The sequence below is a fragment of the Artemia sp. Qi Xiang Cuo genome, chromosome 17 (genome assembly GCF_049724085.1).
Source record: "Artemia sp. Qi Xiang Cuo chromosome 17, ASM4972408v1, whole genome shotgun sequence".
NCBI lineage: Eukaryota > Metazoa > Arthropoda > Branchiopoda > Anostraca > Artemiidae > Artemia > Artemia sp. Qi Xiang Cuo.
In genome coordinates this window covers 15,353,703-15,376,335 of record NC_142810.1, presented here as the reverse complement: position 1 = coordinate 15,376,335, position 22,633 = coordinate 15,353,703, and the positions used below count along the sequence as shown (strand labels likewise).

At 34.2% G+C, this 22,633-nt stretch overlaps 2 protein-coding genes across 11 annotated transcripts in view; one reads left to right on the top strand and one right to left on the bottom strand.

Moving 5' to 3' along the window:
* LOC148941940 (uncharacterized) overlaps positions 1-3,575 on the top strand; it is a 114,772-nt gene extending 111,197 nt beyond the window's left edge. For all 10 annotated transcript variants that reach the window (XM_089103103.1, XM_089103099.1, XM_089103100.1 and 7 more), the window contains one exon: positions 44-3,575. In XM_089103103.1, coding sequence (XP_088959229.1) covers positions 44-468 — 425 coding nt within the window. In that variant the 3' untranslated portion in view covers positions 469-3,575. The remainder of the gene's footprint in view (positions 1-43) is intronic.
* An 8,060-nt stretch (positions 3,576-11,635) lies between these two features.
* The window catches only part of LOC148941939 (uncharacterized), a 35,981-nt gene continuing 24,983 nt past the window's right edge, over positions 11,636-22,633 (bottom strand). Inside the window, exon 8 of the mRNA XM_089103187.1 lies at positions 11,636-12,205. Coding sequence (XP_088959313.1) covers positions 11,995-12,205 — 211 coding nt within the window. The 3' untranslated portion in view covers positions 11,636-11,994. The remainder of the gene's footprint in view (positions 12,206-22,633) is intronic.

Here is a 22,633-nt window from a genome sequence, read left to right as displayed (position 1 = left end):
TCGATAAAATATAGATTTTACATATTTGATATTTTTTTTACAGGTCGTTATATATCGCTAGTTCCTAGTTGGCCCATCACGGAAGCTGCTTACCCACCAACCCGGTCTTGGGAAGATCCGGGACCAGTTCATCCAAGCGAATTCGCTGAAATTAAAAATACCAAAGATTTTATTGAAATGCGGCGACGAGCACGCAGCAAAAGTCCTGCTCGGGGCAAGCAGACTGTAAGAGCACAAGAAACAGTTCCAGAGTCGCGGAGTTTCGGCAACCGAATCCGGGATGCGTTAAGACTAAAAAAGACTAAACCAAAAGTAGACGAGGCGTCAGTAGATGTTGTAGATAGCTTCGAACCAGATGCTTCAAGAAAGTCTATCAGAAAAATTGTCCAAAGTGAATCACCATCTTGTGATAACAAAAAAGTGACTTTTAATGCCTTTGCTACAGTACAACTTATGGAAAAGCGATAGATTAGCCTTATGCCCAAGCCACAGTAAAGTCACACTTAAGCTGAAGCAATTCAAGAGGGTTTATGTAATTTTTTTGTTAAAAGTTATTCATAGCGTTAAGCTTAAATTATTTTAACTTAAAATAATCTTGAATTATATATTCATAAATTAAAAATATACTAAACTTAAGCTTATTTACGGCTTAAAAACAAAGCAACATCTCTGAATTAGTTCAATCCGCTGTTTCTGTTTTTATTTGGTTTTCAAGACAAAAAAACCAAAACAAACCAAAACCTCGTTATCGAAATACTAAGTCCTTAAGGTTTATTTTCCTATTCAAGTTACAGTATGTTAGGTTTCTATAGTTCAACAGTTAATGGTATAACGTAAGACGACAGTTTTTTCTATAGTTTGATTTATCGAATTACGTTTTTGAAATTTGTATTGTCTTTTTAAAAGATGGAAACGTGGATAATACGTCATAAACGTACTGAATATCATTCTTTTTTAGACAAGCTTGGATCATTCTTGAAGAAAAATTCGAAGCGGTAAAAGAATTCTTGCTCCGCGAATGGACTAACGAATCTAATGATACGAGTATCTTGCGTTTTGATTATAAGCTACAAACGTAGCCTTGTAGCTAAATCGTATATTTCGAAACATGAAACCTTCATGGCAATTATAAAAACCGAAACACATTTTTCACGTTTTCACTCTCCTGTAGAAATTACATCGAGTGAAATAACTTCTTTTATGTTACCGGAGCAGGTTAGTCAATATAAACAGAATTATGAAAAACTCATCAGTAATGATGAATCCTATTGCACTAAATATAACGAAAAAAAAGAGGTCAGATCCTCGCCATTTTTTGGTTTCTGTTCTGTTTTTTCCCGCTCTAACAGTTCTTTTAAATTTATAGCGTGACATGACGTTGACTGCAAAATCGGACTATAAAAGTTTGCAGAAGGTGATCTCTTTTTTTTCTTTCTTTATGATAGTAAGTTGCGCTATGCTCAACTTTCAAACTTAATTTCAACGATTGACTAAGGTTGAATGTAGATTTTGTGAATCGCTGACAAAAAAGACGCTTAAAAGAGCCCTTCTACTATATCTATGGACATATATACAAGGACATAAATAACCAGGGTTAATGGAAAATATTTAGGAACAAATTAGAATTAATATAAAAATGACGTCACGATTATAAAGAATGTGGACGATTCGTAACTCTTTGCTTTTTCCTAGACAGGTGTGACCACAGTTTATATAATTATCCAGTATGATCTTTCCCTATCTCACCCATTATAAAAACCCGGACCAAGGTGTGAGTGCTCCAGAGAACGTTTTTGCAGATAGAAACATAGGTGACATCAGATCTTTTCACGGGTAGACAAGTCAGACTGTGATCTAATCGGAAACAAGTGGAAACCCGCTATTACGAATAATGCACTTTGTTGGAAACAATCGGAAACAGACTAACCCGCTAATGCAGAAAGAAGTGGGAGGAGCTTTTTGTTCGCACCGAGAACGAAGACCAGAAATGATCTGCGATAAGCTTACTGGATAATTATATGAACTGTGGGTGTGACTGTAGTGTGGCTTGGGCACTTTTATAATTCCTTTTTGGACTGAACCTGGTGGATAAATTTAGTACTAAATCTCGCAAGATTTTCAATTTATTGCGGTGCCACACTTCTATTTGCCGTTTTGCGGACAAACTGGGAAATAAGACTACCAACGAAACTGCCAGAAATACTTTTCTCGTAGTATCATTGGCTGATTTACTTTCCAGTTCATCCGCAAAATGCCAAACTGAACCGCGGCCTTAAACATGATTTTGAAATTTGATTTGAATTTTAGCCCACGTAACAAAGTTAAGGCACATTGACAATGAGATAATTTGAGCCAATTAAAATTTTCCATAGAACTTTTCAGCCAGTCATAAAATTCTGATTAACTCAAATTAGCGCTAGCTAATTCTTGACGATAGTAAAATCTCATTGTGAATGGGCCTTTAAATGGTCGTGAAGCAAGTAAGGAACATATCAAACTCGAGCGTCATCTCTTTTTGTTTCACTGCTTCTGCAATTTACAATGAGCCAAAAACAAATCAATGTGTAAGGATTGCTGTGTACATTTTTAGAAGAAGTACTTTTACTTTGTCCTATGCAGGTCTTTTTATCCCACAACTCATGAATTAAAATTTCATCTGTTTCTCTTTGTAATTTAGGCATCCTCCATTCACAAATCGGTCTCTAAATTTACTAAGAATCCAATTCACAAATTCAGATCTGCTTTTGTAGTACATAAATATTAGTAATAGTAGTAAAAAAATAGCTGCGTTATAGACCTCTTTATTATTTAATTTGGTATACACATCAACCCTACCTAAAAGTAAAAATATTTGACCTAATAAGTTCTTAGGACCAATTACTTTCTATTACAAATATATTTTCTTTATAACGATCTCAAATTGAAACTGCAACACCCATAGCCTCTAAATTGATGCTTTCGAAGTAAAATCAAATGTGTTCAATATATCGAACCATGAAATATTTTGCGAGAGTATAGTATAAGTTGTTCACCAGGTTTGTGGAAAAATCCGATGGGAATACCATTAAATATATATGTTACTTGTTCAGTATTTTTATATAAGAATTTATTTTTACATATAAACTAGTTGTTGAAAAGAATTAAATTATCGATTTTGTAAACAGTGTTGAGTGTTGAAGGTGTGTTATGTTCATAGAAAGATATGCAACAACGTGTTCTTGTTAATGAATTGTTGATAGTTTTGGAAATTAAACAATTGCGATAGTTGGTAATTATTTTTGCATATAAACAAGTTACTGAAAAGCAATGAATTATCGATGTTTTATTATTTTGAATGTTACAGGTATTTGACTTTTCTATCTTAAGTAGTAAAACAATGTTCCAATTGATTTTGAAAATATTTCTGCTTAGAGAATAATAACAATTGGTATTCTCGAGAAAATTATTGCTAATCCAACAATTCTTGATCAACAAATTGGCTCTCCTGATAATTGATCAACAATTTGTTAGTCAGAAAAGGCCTAAAGTATTAAACATTAAACATAAAGCTTAAACATTAAAGAAGGAACATTAAAATACCCCATATTTGAGGTTTACAGGGTTTCTATCTCCTTACGTTTGTCTGTACAATTAAAAGTTGGAATAGCCGGTAAATTAACGGAAGAGACAGAGTTGAGTCTGGCATCGTGATCGAATAAGGTTTTCGAATTTGGCTGCTAGTTCGTTGACCTTCTTGAATAAATTTGCCGAGACTTCACCGTGCAAAATTGGTATCTGATCAGGTTAGAATTTCATAAATCCGAGACATTTTCTATTCCCCACCGAGTTTAAGAGCGTTAGTAATATTGAATATATTGCTAGTAGCTTTATCTATCTGAGATTGCCTAGTTGTTTGACTTGCTCTGGAGCAGATGAGCTTCTTAGCGGGCCAGGAGTAAAAATAGGATGCAGCTGTGGTCATAATATCGGGACTTTGGTTTCCTATCTTTAAAGCCTAGTTGAAGGGTTTAAAACTATATTTCGAATGAGTCTACCCTTGGCTACACTTTCAATATTTTCCAAACTTTTTCAAGAACGACACACAGAGTATAGCATCGAGTAAATCAGATTCTGATAAGGGAAGGGAAATAAAAATGCTCCCTTTTGCTGCAGCCTTTCAGAACCGTCATTAGGGGGATAATCAAGGGTTTTGAGGTTTTTTTTTAATATATCAATTTTGACGAAGCCATCATCCGATGATATATTGCTAGTTCTGGTAATTATCTATTTTTACAACTTGTCAATGCTTATGGGAATGCTTTAAATTGTTTTTGGACGTCTTTTGATGGATAGTTGAGCTTGTATCATTTCAGTATCTTTTTAGCTTTGTCTTGTTTTACTTTCCTTGCAATTATGAATAAATCAAAATATGCTAATATCCATACAAATTTAAATATCTAAGTCCCTCCCTCTTATTTCACAAAAGAATTGTGTGTACGTATTTCGCCCATTTCTTTTGTGTAGCAATAATTTTTTATGCAACAATAAATAACGTAAAGCGAGAATTAAATATAACTTGAATTTTCTCAACTTTTTAGTTTAAACATAATTTTGTTTTATTGTAAGCATGGTTTATTCAAAAAACGTAAAAGAAAACTCTAATGTATTACATCAATAGACATGAAAGAAACTAGCATTAGTATATGCCAACATTGTGAAAAAAATGAGGATTTACACCGCGCTCTGGCCTTTCTTGTGCCTGGCGTAAAATCTCGATTAGAACCCCTCCCCCCTGTCTGTCTTCTAAAAATTTTCCGGCCAAAATTTCAATTTATTAACCAAATCATTTTCAATTGATGATAATACTTTATTTTTAATTATTATTAATTTTGTTAACTAATAATTTATTCATTATTTTTATTTATTACCCTTTTTATTTTAATAATAATATTTTAATAATAACTTTAACTATAATAATAACTAACTATAATAACTTAATGATTACTATTATATTATAATTACTTAATAATTATTATATTATAATAATTACTATCATAACTTAATACTTAACTATAATAATTATTATTAATAATAATGACTTTATTTTAATAATAATAAAATTTCAAAAATTACAAAATGATTATAACCGTTAGATTATTTATTTGAATTTTTCCGCCCCCAAAATTTATGCGCCCAGGGCAAGTGCCCCCCCCTAAAACCACCTCTGGATTTAAAGTTGCTTGCTTGGTAAATTTATGATTAATAATCAATCATTAAGTAATCAAAACTTACCTTGCTAAATACAAGTCTCGGTCTTTCTCTCTTTTGACTAAACGTATTATCTGATATAATTTTACGCAATTCATATCAAAATGAACTAATAATTTATTCATTATTTTCATTTATTACCCTTTACTTTATTTTAATAGTAATAATATTTCAAAAATCACAAAATGATTATAACCGATAGATTATTTATTTGAAATTTTCCGCCCCTAAAGATTCTGCGCCCGGGGCAAGTGTCCCCCCTCCCCTAAAACCGCCTCTGGATTTAAAGTTGTTTGCTTGATAAATTTTTGATTAATAATCAAGCATTAAGTAATCAAAACTTACCTTGCTAAAAACAAGTCTTGGTCTTTCTCTCTTTTGACTAAACGTATTATCCGATATAATTTTAAGCAATTCATATCAAAATGAAGCCAATATTATTCAGCTATTTCCTGTAGTCTTTATATTTGGTTCTCAAATCAAACAGTTCGCAGTAACGAACTGTAAGTAAGGAGGGATACGGCTCAAAAGTAACCAATACTCTAAAAAACGGAATTTTGATATAAATAAATATATCAAAAGAGTCAGCATTTTATGCTGATGCACACTCTTGAAACACAAGGACTCTTTAATTAGAATAGAATCTTTTTAAAAACTGCTTAAAAACTTTAGCGTGAAGAGCATGGTATTGAGAAGGGGGCAACCCCTTCACATGCAGAATAACTTCTGTTCGTTTTGAGTTTTAATGTTGCTCCTTACTTTCAGTTGAAAAAACTTGTTTTTATTATTATTTAAACCTAAAACAAAAACTGTTCTCATAAATAAGTTTAAATACGTTATTTCCACACTCTTCTAAAAATGATGGAATGATTGATACGACCTTTTCTCCTGGCCATAACGGTATTCGATGAGCCAGTTTCTTCCAGCTAAGCATGATCATGACAGATAGCTTACACAAGATGCGTCTCACAAAGCAGTTACTAATTTCAACTGCAGTAATACCAAAGCCGGCGTGGTTCACATTGTATTTTTACGTAAATTTTTCAGGATGCGAAAAAAACTGAAAAATATCATTTTTACTGCGTTTCATCAGCCATTTCTAAATATTGTATATGTCAGTTTCGCACTTCTGAAATAATGGCTAAAAACTGTTTCTAAGTTGTTCTCATGTGAAGGATCAGCAAGGTAATGTGGATCAGGAGGACCAAAGGACTAAACTTATCCTAACATTATCAGCAGGATTAGCAGGAGAATCACCCTTGCCCTGATTGTCAGGATTAGCAGGAGAATCCTACTGATTCTCCCTTTGTGGGTTGCTTAAGAGAGGTAAGATATATTTCAAACAAACGACAGAAATTATTCAATAAATAAAATCACTATTTCCCACAAAGGCTCCGGGATCAGTAAAGGAGGGGAATCATGAAACAAACTTTTCAACATTGAAGTAACAGAGAATTAGACCATTAAGAATTTAAGCACGTACTATTTAAAACATTTAGTCATAAAAAAGAGGAAAAAAAGAGACAGCAAGTAAAGGTGAATCTAGAGCAAAACCTTGGGGGGGGGGGGGAGGGCAATGTGACAAGGAAGCCAATAATTAACCAAATTGACAAGTTTATTTAAAAAAGAGTAAAAAAAGAAAAAAAACGGAATAAGGGCGCCCGATAAAATCTTTGGGGGGAGGGGTCCCTTTGGTCCCACTTGGATCCGTCCCTTAGAGCGAGAGAGATCTCATTAAAATAACAAACCTAAAACTCAAGTCAGGTGATACGGGACTCCAGAGACCCGGCAAAAAAAACCTTGTGCAACAATTTAGAGATTAGAACCAACGTTTAAGAAATTAACCATCAGATGTTTGAAGATAGCAAAGAATTTAGAAATCACCATCCTGCCACAGCAGGAAGCTTAGTCCACAGTCTTGACGATGCCACCAGAGGCTTAAAATAGCACCGAAAGCAAGGCGTGGCAGAGACTCTTAGTAAAGGCTTTTCGGCAATTATCTCAGAGGTTTGAAAATGTCAAATACAAATTTAGGGGATGCCAAAGACGGATTAAGATAATATAAACTTATAGATAGGATTAAGATATTGTCACAAAACAAAAAAAAGTACAAAAAACAAATTCTCGTTTCAAATCGAGAATGTAAAAATCAAAACAAGAGTCATAATCATAACGCAAGTCCAAAACCAGTAAAGAAACAATTGATAAATTGAAAAAAAAAAAACAGAATTTGGTCAAAAACAAAAGTACAACTTTAACTTAACATTTAAAAAATTACAGCTCAGAATAGAAGTAAGCTGTGAAAACATTATTTTCGATTGTTTTAAAAAGCGCTATCCCCTCTATTCCTGATAGTGGAAAAAGTGGATATAACACATTTAGGAAAAAAACTTAGAGATATCTTGAAAACCATACAAGATAGGAGAAAATAGATTTTACATATCAACAAACCTTGCTTAGTTTAAAGGTATAGTCCAAGCAATTAAGTTTTATGAAATGTTACACAACACGTTTCGAATTACCAGAATTGCTTTTTCTTGTCAGGTCTCTGAGTCTACTCAGAAATAAGGTAGACTAAATTCCTGACATTCCTAATACACAAAAATAGGAAAATAGAGAAATCTTTTGAGCTAAATACAACTGTATACCTTGTAGAAATGTTTTGTAGCATTCTAATAATTGGGTCAAGCAGCATTTACTCCTTACTTTCGGCCGAAAAACTTGTTTTTTTTTAATTTAATTTCTGATCTTTTTTTTTACATAATGCTGGGAAATCCGGCGCCCCCTTCATAACAATGTCCCTTCTCCATGGAAAGATCCTCCCAGGATTGGTCTGAATTTTCTAACAAAAACTAATTAAGACTACAAAACACTTTTTCGTGTAGAGACCAATGGTCCGAGTAGCGTAGCTAGCGATCTTCTGATCCCCTTCCTTCAGCCGGGAGTGCTATGCGTTGAAGGGGGCAAATCATCCGATGCTATCCATGTTTCTCCCTAAGATTTTTCCAAGTATCCATTTCGAGCTGTGTCGACTCTGTCTGAACTCAGAGTCACACCACTTACCCCCGTCCCAAACCAAATAATCAGTGACTCCAGCACCCTAATGCCTACCTCGAAAAACATAGTGTTGTTTTTACCTACCCCGCTAACTACAACTATATACCTTGTAGAAATGTTTTGTAGCATTCTAATAATTGGGTCAGGCGGCGTTCAAGAAGTTCAATAAAGTGAACATCTCAAAATCTGTGATTGCTCACACGAGACTTTCAGCTTATTGACAGCGAGTTTTCTGTAGCAGACAATCAATCAAACAGCATAAATAATCGAAGGGAAAGGTTTCAGTTTCTTATCAGCTTCACAGTCATATAATTCTTATTCAGCTTCTTACTAGTCTACGTATCTCTCAACAGAACAAATTCAGCATTAGAGTACCAAGGACAATGAAAATGAGATCAGATTATTTGAATTAATCCACTTTAAACTTACACAATACACTAAAATATTGCTCAGCCTATAGTATATTATAGGCTGAGCCCAGATACTATAGTATCTGGAGCCAGCAATGGCTCCAGGGCCATTGCTTGCGCATAGGGTGTTAAATCGACGTTTCAGTTGCTGGGTCTTTTTTACAAGGACAAGTAGCCGACCTGTCACCCAACTTTGCCGAAGCAGGAATCGATCCCTGGGCCCCGTATTGCCGAGCAGAGCATCAATCCGCTGTGCTACCAGGGTAATGATAGCATTAAACGAACAATGACTGTATAAATATATATTTATCCATTTACCTGTAATTTTTTTTCTCGAAAACAGTCACTATATTTTTTTTTAATTGACATACTACCATTATCCGGTATGAAAAAACGGTCTTGATAAGTTACAACTTTCGGGAAATTCATCTAGGGCCTTAGTTTCAGAAAAACAAGGTGCTAAGTATTTTAAAAACCAAACTAAACTTTAATTTGATTGTTGATAGCAAAGAATTTTTTTTTGGTGCAAATATCCAAAAACGTTTTAATCTCATCTAATATCAAAACTATTATCCGCTGATTTGAAATTGGTGGTCTCCGAAACCTGGTCAAAATCAAATTCGGAATATGCCAAGGGGACAACCCCAGAAAAGCAAATTCCCATGAGTATGATCATTGGAAGAAAAACCTAGGCAATCAAAGGTTACGAATGATATTGAAACGAAACATACATATATACAAGTATTGTTCGTTTAATACTGTATATTTCATTTGATAGAAAACGTTGATCGACTTTAAATTTAAGAATAACAAATACTTCATTATATACTGCCAAATAAAATACAATGTAATTAAAGTTGTTTTGCAAAAGAGATTAAATAACTTTCTTTCTTTTCACCGAACAACGTTCAGACCCTTGGTACTATCTTAAAATAAATTTGAAAAGATCAGGAATTTAATTTTTAATGAAAAAGATCTCCATATGAAGTTATTCATTACAAAATTTGAAGTATAAACATTGCAAAATTTATGACCATTCAAACGAGAATCTCAGCTCACTGACTTTCCTACAGAAAAAGACTTAATTCCTCGCTCAAGAACTAAAAAAAGAATTTCGGCTTATTGCTTGAATTCACATTCCCTTCACCTACATTCTGTTCTATACACAATTTCAGCTTATGTGCGATCAGACTATTTACCTCTTAACAAAAGTAATTCAGTTTTGAAGTACCAAGGAAAGTGAAATTGGAATCTGATTGAGTGAATTAATGAAGTAGAAACTTAGACATTCATTTATATCTTTAAACATGAGAAAAATCATGAATTCAATTTTTAATGAAAAAGCCTACATACACAGTGATACAGTTTTTCATAGTAGCGGGCGCTATATTTACAGAAGAGCGGGAGAAATTTCAGCAAAAATAAGCTAAAAATATATAGCATAAACAGTTTAAAAATATATAGCTTTCCTTTGAAGTTGTAGTTATGTTTAATATTATTGTTAGGAGGGGTGGACCCACTATCATTGGGTCGAGACTCGGGCCTTCAATGGTCATTGTATCTACAATCCCAAAACTATGCTCCATTTATGGTTGGGACTAGGGGGAGGGGGGGCAAGAATGGGTTGAGCCTCCCCACCCTTACCATATATCTTGCCAGCTGTTTGACTTCTCCTTCCCTTACTTGTCCTCCAGCTTAACAATAACATTATGAAATATCTCAAGGGGGTGTATAATCTTAGCTGGACATTCTTCTATCTGATGCCTTCTTGTTTCCACAGGATAGTGGGGATTCACCCCTCCCTTGTAGTTATGTTTGGAAATCAGTGTTGTTAATGTTCTAATTTTTACAAACAAAAATCATTGTCATACTTAACTAATTAGTTTTGTTTATTCAATTTCAACAATTAGCGTGACAACTCGGATGAAAACGTGGTACTGTCATAGAACAAAAAAATTTTTTTTTTTTTAGAAAAGAGCGGTTTTTTAAAGCACCGGTTTTCGCATTTTTGGGTAAAGTGGGTGGTATAAATGTATGACTAAGAGGTAACCAAAAAAATATAAATTTTCAAAATCTATAAGAGAAAAGTATCTTTTAGAATTTTAACTTAGTCAGTAATATTTTTCTTATCACGTTTTAACGTTATAGATAGTCGTCTTTTAATACTTTTCTGCTAATTTTTATTAATATTTTGAATTAAAAACTTTACATCAAGAATATCAAGAGAAAACATAAAAAAAAAAACATCAAAAATTTGCTTATATTCATTTTTGTTACGTTTTTTACGAGTCGGACAAACATATCGGGGGAGAGAGAGGGGGGGGTCCCCCGAAGGGCTTATCCCAGAGTTACCCCTCAATCACTCGGACTATCTGTCTTGGATTTTTTCTACAATTACCTATGTCTTGATGCCTACTGCAACATTTTTTGCCCACTTGGTATAAATGTATGACTATGCCAGGTCATTAGGAGACATGTTAAGAAAACAATTCTTACTTCATAATTTGCAAAATTATCCTAGTCAACATATTTTCCAGGGGGAGCACCTTTATCCTCACTATTTTCACTGCTGTACATTTTTTAAAAACAAAATTGTGAAAAATAAACAAATTTCACTGCATTTATTCGTTTTCAAATAGTCTATTTATGACAGTTAAACACCATCACTGCCATCTATCAAAAAGATACAAATAGGCAAATGTTCATAAATTTAGGTTAAGTTAGGTTAGGTTAGCTAGATGGCTCTTGGGTGTTTGTTTTATAAACAATTTTCAAGACTTGGAGAATTGGCATAAAAATGAAAAATGTGATTGGAAAACTTGAAGAACAAGGAAAATAGTGAGGATAAATGTGCCCCCCCCCCTGGAAAATATGATAACTAGGATAATTTTGCATATTATGAAGTAAGAATTGTTTTATTAACATGTCTCCTAATGACCTGGCGTGGTCATACATTTATACCAAGTGGGCAAATAATGTTTTAATTTTACTGTCCTTGGTACTTTAGCTTTCAGGATTTCTCCTAGTTAAGAATTTAGCCTCCGATATGTTCCTGTATTGGTCAAATTATTTGATTTCCTGTCGAAAGTTAAAGAAAAGTTGTTCTTTCAAAACAGTGCAAAGTACTTTCAAAAACTTTTTGGAAATTTTTTATGAACAGCTTTATGCATTTTACAGACACCTTATGAGCGACTTATAAATGCATCATACAAAAAAATTCTCAGAAAAAAAGAAATAGACCACTTTTCTAATTCTATAAGAGAAATCTAAAAAATGTCGTCTAGAAAGCAAGCCACGGATGATTTGCCAGAGCTTCTTTACTTCTATCTCCATAATCATACAAGATTTCTTCTCCAAGTTCAATGTCCCTCTTAGTGATGAGTATCAATCTTGGCTCATTTTTAATCTCCAGGATCCGTGTTGCCAAATTGCCGTTCCGTGAGTGGTTCACTAAACGACCAAGACGAGGACATTCAGCTGTTGCATCAATGCTGAAACACATAAAAGATGTATTAGACTGGCTCTAGGTTTTGGAGGGGGTCCTAGAGGTTCCACAAGAAACAGTAAACTGCGATGAAATTGTATACCATTGACGAGGACATTCAAGACAAATGCCGACACGAGGACATTCAGCTGCTACATCAATAGTTGAATACTGAAACTTATCAGAGACAACGCTATAGCGTTGCCTATAGTAAAGGCCATGCGGCTCCAATGTTTTATTATTTATTTTTTTTTCCCCAGAGGCACTTCCTATGGAAAGGGTCGTCGTAGAAACTTCAAAGGGGGCTCATTCAATTGGAAATCGAGAGTTCTAGTGCCCTCTTTAACAGTCGAAAGTGATTGGAGGGCAACCAGCCCCCCCCACACGCCCATCATTCCCCCAAACACATCCAACCAAAATTTTGAGATGGCCATTTTGTTCAGCGTAGTTGATTTCCAGATAGAAAATATGTTTTTGAGGAGGACATTCTCCCACAATCCGCAAGCCAAGCATTTTAAGTTATGCCCTGGGGGCATATAAGGTTTTTTTTTTATAGAAGGTGTTGTCATAGAAACTTTAAAAAATGCTCATTCGATTATAAATTCAATGGGCTAGTGCCCTTTTTAATAGTTAAAAGTGATTAGAGGGCAACCAGCCCCCCCCCCCCTCCACGCCCATCATTCCCCCAAACACATCCAATAAAAATTTTGAGATAGCCATTTTGTTCAGAGTAGTTGATTTCCAGATAGAAAATTTGTTTTTGATGAGGACACTCCCAACACAACCCTCAAGGCAAGGGTTTTAAGTTATGCCCTGGGGGCATATAAGGTTTTTATAGAAAGCGTTGTCGTAAAAACTTCAAAAAAGACTCATTCGATTCAAAATTCAAAGGGCTAGTGCCCTTTTTAATAGTCGAAAGTGATTGGAGGACAACTAGCTCCCCTCTCACGCCCACCTTTTCCCTAAGCACATCCAATCAAAATTTTGAGATAGCCATTTTATTAAACGTAGTTTAAAGTTCTGGAAATTAGCTCTTTGAGGAGGACAACACCCACACAGCCCTCAGGGCAAGGGTTGTAAGTTATGCCCTGGGGGCATATAATGTTTTGTAAATACAACGTTGTCGTATAAACTTCAAAAAGGGCTCATTCGATTGGAAATTTAAATGGCTAGTTCCCTTTTTAATAGTCGAAAGTGACTTTAAGGCAACTGACACCCCTTCCACACCCACCATTTCCCCAAACACATTCAATAAAATTTTGATATAGCCATTTTGTTCAACGTTGTTGAAAGATCTGGAGATTATGTCTTTAAGCAGGACACTCTCCCCACAACCTTCATAGGGCAAGGGTTATAAGTTATGCCCTGGGGGCATATAAGGTTCTTATTGAAGGAATGCTCGTATAAACTTCAGAGAGGGCTCATTTGATTGGAAATTAAAAGTTCTAGTTCACTTTTTAAGCGTGTAAAGATATTAGAGGGTAACCAGCTTCCCCCACCCAAACCTTTTTTCCCAAATGCATCCAATAAAAATTTTAAGATAGCTATTTTGTTCAAAATAGTTCAAAGATCATATAACAAAATTCCAGTGTCGTCACAACCCCCCAGGGCCCGGGGGCAGGCGTTGTAATTTATGCCCTGGGGCATATATTGTTCGTATGAAAGAGATGCTCGAATAAACTTCAGATAGGGCTCATTTGATTGGATATTGAAAGTTCGAACTCACTTTTTAATAGTCAAAAGAGATTCGAGGGCAGAGATTTCCCCCCACGCCTTCTTTTTCAAAACCCATCTGATTAAAATTTTAAGATAGACATTTTGTTAAAAATAGTTCAAAGGTCGGATAAGAAAAATCTGGTGTCAACAGAACCCCCAGGGCACAAGGGAGGGAGTTCTAAGTTATGCCCTAAGGGCAAGTATGGTTCTTCTGAAAGGGATGCTCGTATAAACTTCGTAGAGGGCTCATTTGAATGAAAATTAAAACTTCTAGTTTACTTTTTAAGAGTCAAGAGAGTTAAACTAGCCCCCCCCCCATCCCATGCTCTTGTTTCCCCAAACCTGTCTGCATCAAATTTTGAGATAGCCAGTTTTTGGAAATTGTTCAAAAATTAGATTAAAAAAATTCCCCCCAGGGCCCGGGGTATAGGCTTTGTAAGTGTTGTCCTGGGGGCGTATATGGTTCTTATGAAAGGGATGCTCATATAAACTTCAGAGAGGGTTCATTCGATTGGAAATTGAAATTTCTAGTTCAATTTTTAAGTCAAAAGATATCCAAAGTTCATTTTCTCAGAGTGAAAAAAGATCGGAGGGCAACTAGCCTCTCCCGCCCTCTACGCCTTTGGGTGTATCGGATAGATAAACCCTTCCGATAAAAATTTCAGGTGACCCTTTTGTTAAAAATAGTTCAACCAATATATATTAAAACTCCAGGGTCGAAACAGCCCCCCAGGGCCCACGGACCGGCTTTGTAAGTTATACTCTGGGGATATATACGGTTCTTATAGAAGGGATACTCGTATAAACTTCAGAGAGGGCTCATTTGCTTGAAAATAGAAAGTTCTAGTTCAGATAGCAATTTTGTTGAAAATAGTTCAAACATCAGATAATAAAAACTCATAGGTTGACACAAACCCATTTTTTTTTACTTTGATATTGTTACTTTGATATCAGTTTTGATACTTTGATGAATATTTGATTTTTTTTTTAAGTTTGATTTTGAAATGAGGAATTTTTAAAAACTTAAATGTTTTTCAATAAAAAACGAACAAAAATTAACATAAAAAAACTCTCCGAAAAATAATTTTTTCAAAGAAAATTAATGGCCATTTTAAACTTAAGCTCAGCAGATACAAATACCTATTAAAATTCAAACTCAAAACGACCAGAAATTACTATTAAAGAATAAATGAAACCCAAAACGAACAGAAATTAAATAAACAATCATAGCAAAAACATACAACAAGTAATAATTTAAATGAATAAATAGATATTAAAGCGAGTAATGCTTAGATTGAATATGAAAATCAAGCTTAAGACGAAAAAATATTTTTCCTATTGAAATACAAATGAAACTTAAAACGAACAGAAATAAACAATCAATGCAAACAAACATACAATAGATATTAATGTAAAATGATAAATAAATCTTAAAACGAGTGAAACTTGAATAGAATATGTAAATCAAGCTTGAAACTAACAACAATCACCACGAACAAGAGGTTGGGCATGACCTCCTGCTATCACTGTAAAAGCCTTAAAGCTACTGCGTCATTGGTGGTCCACTGAAAACTAAATGGGTCTTGAACAGTCTTGGAAAGTATAAACAACATCAAATTGAATATTAGATGTATAATGATATTAACTGTGGAAAGATCCATCAGTTCAAGAATTTATTTCACTGTAATTGTATGTTTGATTTCAATACTGTAAGAACTGGAAAAGAAAATATTTGTAATATAATCCGTTTTCAGTTAGGCACCAATGACGCAGTAGGCTTTTGGTTTCTATTAGAAAGTTAGGAAAGGAGGCAGTATCCAAACACTTGTTTGTAGTGAAACTATATTCGTCTTTAACAACCTTAAAAAGAGCTAATAAATTAAACTGAATATTTGATGTATAATGATATTAATTGCTGAAAGCTCATCAGTTCAAAATTTTACTGTAATTTTAATTTTAATTTTCAATATTAACCACGAAGGAAAATATTTCTAATACAATTCGTTTTTATTAAAGCGCCAATGCCGCAGTAGGTTTTAGACTTTTACAGTGAGAGAAGGAGGCGATACCTAAACTATTGTTTGTGGTGATTTTTGTTCGTTTCAAGCTTGATTTGCATATTCAATTGAAGTTGCACTCGTTTTAAGATTTATTTATTAATTTACATTAATATCTATTGTATGTTTGTTTGCATTGATTGTTTATTTCTGTTCGTTTTAAGTTTCATTTGTATTTCAATAGGAAAAATACTTTTTCGTCTTAAGCTTGATTTTAGTATTCAATCTAAGCATTACTCGCTTTAAGATCTATTTATTCATTTATATTACTACTTGTTGCATGTTTTTGCTATGATTGTTTATTCATAATCTCTGTTCGTTTTGAGTTTGAATTTTAAAAGGTATTGGTATCTGCTGAGCTTAAGTTTAAAATGGCCTTTACTTTTCTTTGGAAAACTTATATTTCGAAAAGTTTTTTTTAATTAATACTAAGAAGGAAGAACAGCAGGGGAAGCACCTTTACTTTCCACGACATCACATAATCTAAATTTAGTCGTACTGCAAGTCAGGGTCGCTTAAGGTTTTAATTTTATTCATTCAGCTTGATTTTTAATTTCTTTGATTAATTAGTTTTTTCAATTTTTTAAACTAACGAAGTTTAGTTAATTCAACCTTTATTATAATAAGTTTTATGAATATTTTTTTTATAAGAGCAAGTGACTAGTCTAACCTACAATACGTAGGCTAGATAATAGCCGCCATAGCCTACATAACATTATCAACATAAAAGTGGGTGTGTTTTCCTTGGATAACTTTCTATCAAAACCAGTAGTTAGAGTATGTAAAATGTGATAAAGAATACTGCGTCTATATAATCTTTTTAATTTATTTTACACTTTGCTCTTTATTTTGTTGTTTTTAAATTAGATGTTTTAATCTATTCGTTTTTATTTTGTTTTATTTAAAAATAAAACTATGTTTTAGAATCTTAGAATCTTAGATTTGTGACCAAATCTTAAACAGATTGTAAACAAATTTTTACTTTCAACCACGTTCCCAACCAAGTTCCAAAATTGTTGGAAATTAGGTTTGATTAGTCCCTTAAAAAAAAAAGAATGGTAACACGCAAGGTTTTGATAGTGTCCAACCCATTACTCTTATTCCAGTTTTTGCTACTTATATGAAAGCTCTTTAGCTGAGTGGTTGAAAACAAAGATTAGATTGTAAACAAATCTTAGATTTGTAACTTAAAATCATAATAACATAAAATCAACATATTCTCCCCCGTAAGACTCTATGACCAGGAAAAAAACAGGGGAGAAATATAACTAAAAAAACAAACAAAAAACAAATACATTCATCAAACATTTTTTAAATAATAAATTCACATCGCCAAACCAAAAAATACCCCCCCCCCACAAAAAAATCCAAGCTAGGCAAGGGAGTAATACATGATTCCACCCACACAAATAAAGTACATAACCAATCCAGAGACATCAACTCATCAGAGAATCAGGGAAAAAAATTAATTATTTGCTTGAAAATCTCTAACATAGTTTTTAAAGGTATCAAACGAGTGGCAGTCCCGCGCAGACTCCGGAGAGAGTTCCAAATCATGTTGCAAGCTATCAAAGGGTTAAAGTCAGGCCGTACTGACGGAGTATCAGAAATTAAATAAAAAAAAACAAGTTTTTCGACTGAAAGAAAGGAGCAGCATCAAAAATTAAAACGAACAGAAAATATTAGGTAAATGATTGGGTTCATCTTAAAGTAAAAAAAAACAAGTTTTTCGACTGAAAGAAAGGAGCAGCATCAAAAATTAAAACGAACAGAAAATATTAGGTAAATGATTGGGTTCATCTTAAAGTAAAAAAAAACAAGTTTTTCGACTGAAAGAAAGGAGCAGCATCAAAAATTAAAACTAACAGAAAATATTAGGTAAATGATTGGGTTCATCTTAAAGTAAAAAAAAACAAGTTTTTCGACTGAAAGAAAGGAGCAGCATCAAAAATTAAAACGAACAGAAAATATTAGGTAAATGATTGGGTTCATCTTAAAGTAAAAAAAAACAAGTTTTTCGACTGAAAGAAAGGAGCAGCATCAAAAATTAAAACGAACAGAAAATATTAGGTAAATGATTGGGTTCATCTTAAAGTAAAAAAAAACAAGTTTTTCGACTGAAAGAAAGGAGCAGCATCAAAAATTAAAACGAACAGAAAATATTAGGTAAATGATTGGGTTCATCTTAAAGTAAAAAAAAACAAGTTTTTCGACTGAAAGAAAGGAGCAGCATCAAAAATTAAAACGAACAGAAAATATTAGGTAAATGATTGGGTTCATCTTAAAGTAAAAAAAAACAAGTTTTTCGACTGAAAGAAAGGAGCAGCATCAAAAATTAAAACGAACAGAAAATATTAGGTAAATGATTGGGTTCATCTTAAAGTAAAAAAAAACAAGTTTTTCGACTGAAAGAAAGGAGCAGCATCAAAAATTAAAACGAACAGAAAATATTAGGTAAATGATTGGGTTCATCTTAAAGTAAAAAAAAACAAGTTTTTCGACTGAAAGAAAGGAGCAGCATCAAAAATTAAAACGAACAGAAAATACATTGTAAGGTATTTTTAAATTATTGGAAGTGCAGAAAAAGGAGCTGATTGCTTGGAAATAAAAAATATATTATTACATAGGGCAGCAGGAAGCTGGCCATGTAACCTATAAAATTAAAAGAAGCACAAGACAGAAAATAGAGAGATCGCAAGTCATACAAGGGTTTAAGTTGGGAACAGTTAGTATCCTGTATAAGAGTCCTTGCTTTATCATATAGTTTTGAAAGTTGCTCCAGTGACGAGGGAAAAGTTGACATCCAAATAATAGAAGAATATGACACCTAAGGCTGAACTAGGCTGTAGAATGGGAGTTTAAGAATTGACCCTGGAAAAATGTGTTTCAATTTTTTAGGGATCCCAAGGATTCTGGTCAAGCAAGGATTTAAGTAGGGAACACTTAGTGTCCTGTATCACAGTCCTTGCTTAATCATATAGTTTTGAAAGTGTTTTCATTGACGAGGGAAAAGTTGACATCCAAATAATAGAACAGTATGACACCTAAGGCTGAACTAGGCTGTAGAATAGGAGTCTAAGAATTGACCCTGGAAAAATGTGTTTCAATTTTTTAGGGATCCCAAGGATTCTGGTCAAGCAAGGGTTTAAGTAGGGAACACTTAGTATTCTGTATCAGAGTCCTTGCTTTATCATATAGTTTTGAAAGTGATTTCAGTGATGAGGGAAAAGTTGGCATCTAAATAATAGAAGAGTATGACACCTAAGGCTGAACTAGGCTGTAGAATAGGAGTCTAAGAATTGACCCTGGAAAAATGTGTTTCAATTTTTAGGATCCCAAGGATTCTGGTCAAGCAAGGGTTTAAGTACGGAACACTTAGTATTCTGTATCAGAGTCCTTGCTTTATCATATAGTTTTGAAAGTGACTCCAGTGATGAGGGAAAAGTTGGCATCTAAATAATAGAAGAGTATGACACATAAGGCTGAACTAGGCTGTAGAATAGGAGTCTAAGAATTGACCCTGGAAAAATGTGTTTCAATTTTTTAGGGATCCCAAGGATTCTGGTCAAGCAAGGGTTTAAGTACGGAACACTTAGTATTCTGTATCAGAGTCCTTGCTTTATCATATAGTTTTGAAAGTGACTCCAGTGATGAGGGAAAAGTTGGCATCTAAATAATAGAAGAGTATGACACATAAGGCTGAACTAGGCTGTAGAATAGGAGTCTAAGAATTGACCCTGGAAAAATGTGTTTCAATCTTTTAGGGATCCCAAGGATTCTGGTCAAGCAAGGGTTTCAGTACGGAACACTTAGTATTCTGTATCAGAGTCCTTGCTTTATCATATAGTTTTGAAAGTGACTCCAGTGATGAGGGAAAAGTTGGCATCTAAATAATAGAAGAGTATGACACATAAGGCTGAACTAGGCTGTAGAATGGGAGTTTAAGAATTGACCCTGGAAAAATGTGTTTCAATTTTTTAGGGATCCCAAGGATTCTGGTCAAGCAAGGGTTTAAGTACGGAATACTTAATATTCTGTATCAGAGTCCTTGCTTTATCATATAGTTTTGAAAGTGACTTCAGTGATGAGGGAAAAGTTGGCATCTAAATAATAGAAGAGTATGACACATAAGGCTGAACTAGGCTGTAGAATAGGAGTCTAAGAATTGACCCTGGAAAAATGTGTTTCAATCTTTTAGGGATCCCAAGGATTCTGGTCAAGCAAGGGTTTAAGTACGGAACAATTAGTATTCTGTATCAGAGTCCTTGCTTTATCATATAGTTTTGAAAGTGATTTCAGTGATGAGGGAAAAGTTGGCATCTAAATAATAGAAGAGTATGACACCTAAGGCTGAACTAGGCTGTAGAATAGGAGTCTAAGAATTGACCCTGGAAAAATGTGTTTCAATTTTTTAGGGATCCCAAGGATTCTGGTCAAGCAAGGGTTTAAGTACGGAACACTTAATATTCTGTATCAGAGTCCTTGCTTTATCATATAGTTTTGAAAGTGACTCCAGTGATGAGGGAAAAGTTGGCATCTAAATAATAGAAGAGTATGACACATAAGGCTGAACTAGGCTGTAGAATAGGAGTCTAAGAATTGACCCTGGAAAAATGTGTTTCAATGTTTTAGGGATCCCAAGGATTCTGGTCAAGCAAGGGTTTAAGTACGGAACACTTAGTATTCTGTATCAGAGTCCTTGCTTTATCATATAGTTTTGAAAGTGAATTCAGTGATGAGGGAAAAGTTGGCATCTAAATAATAGAAGAGTATGACACCTAAGGCTGAACTAGGCTGTAGAATAGGAGTCTAAGAATTGACCCTGGAAAAATGTGTTTCAATTTTTTAGGGATCCCAAGGATTCTGGTCAAGCAAGGGTTTAAGTACGGAACACTTAGTATTCTGTATCAGAGTCCTTGCTTTATCATATAGTTTTGAAAGTGACTCCAGTGATGAGGGAAAAGTTGGCATCTAAATAATAGAAGAGTATGACACATAAGGCTGAACTAGGCTGTAGAATAGGAGTCTAAGAATTGACCCTGGAAAAATGTGTTTCAATTTTTTAGGGATCCCAAGGATTCTGGTCAAGCAAGGGTTTAAGTACGGAACACTTAGTATTCTGTATCAGAGTCCTTGCTTTATCATATAGTTTTGAAAGTGACTCCAGTGATGAGGGAAAAGTTGGCATCTAAATAATAGAAGAGTATGACACATAAGGCTGAACTAGGCTGTAGAATAGGAGTCTAAGAATTGACCCTGGAAAAATGTGTTTCAATCTTTTAGGGATCCCAAGGATTCTGGTCAAGCAAGGGTTTAAGTACGGAACACTTAGTATTCTGTATCAGAGTCCTTGCTTTATCATATAGTTTTGAAAGTGACTCCAGTGATGAGGGAAAAGTTGGCATCTAAATAATAGAAGAGTATGACACATAAGGCTGAACTAGGCTGTAGAATAGGAGTCTAAGAATTGACCCTGGAAAAATGTGTTTCAATTTTTTAGGGATCCCAAGGATTCTGGTCAAGCAAGGGTTTAAGTACGGAACACTTAGTATTCTGTATCAGAGTCCTTGCTTTATCATATAGTTTTGAAAGTGACTCCAGTGATGAGGGAAAAGTTGGCATCTAAATAATAGAAGAGTATGACACATAAGGCTGAACTAGGCTGTAGAATAGGAGTCTAAGAATTGACCCTGGAAAAATGTGTTTCAATCTTTTAGGGATCCCAAGGATTCTGGTCAAGCAAGGGTTTAAGTACGGAACACTTAGTATTCTGTATCAGAGTCCTTGCTTTATCATATAGTTTTGAAAGTGATTTCAGTGATGAGGGAAAAGTTGGCATCTAAATAATAGAAGAGTATGACACCTAAGGCTGAACTAGGCTGTAGAATAGGAGTCTAAGAATTGACCCTGGAAAAATGTGTTTCAATTTTTTAGGGATCCCAAGGATTCTGGTCAAGCAAGGGTTTAAGTACGGAACACTTAGTATTCTGTATCAGAGTCCTTGCTTTATCATATAGTTTTGAAAGTGACTCCAGTGATGAGGGAAAAGTTGGCATCTAAATAATAGAAGAGTATGACACATAAGGCTGAACTAGGCTGTAGAATAGGAGTCTAAGAATTGACCCTGGAAAAATGTGTTTCAATCTTTTAGGGATCCCAAGGATTCTGGTCAAGCAAGGGTTTAAGTACGGAACACTTAGTATTCTGTATCAGAGTCCTTGCTTTATCATATAGTTTTGAAAGTGATTTCAGTGATGAGGGAAAAGTTGGCATCTAAATAATAGAAGAGTATGACACCCAAGGCTGAACTAGGCTGTAGAATAGGAGTCTAAGAATTGACCCTGGAAAAATGTGTTTCAATTTTTTAGGGATCCCAAGGATTCTGGTCAAGCAAGGGTTTAAGTACGGAACACTTAGTATTCTGTATCAGAGTCCTTGCTTTATCATATAGTTTTGAAAGTGATTTCAGTGATGAGGGAAAAGTTGGCATCTAAATAATAGAAGAGTATGACACCTAAGGCTGAACTAGGCTGTAGAATAGGAGTCTAAGAATTGACCCTGGAAAAATGTGTTTCAATTTTTTAGGGATCCCAAGGATTCTGGTCAAGCAAGGGTTTAAGTACGGAACACTTAGTATTCTGTATCAGAGTCCTTGCTTTATC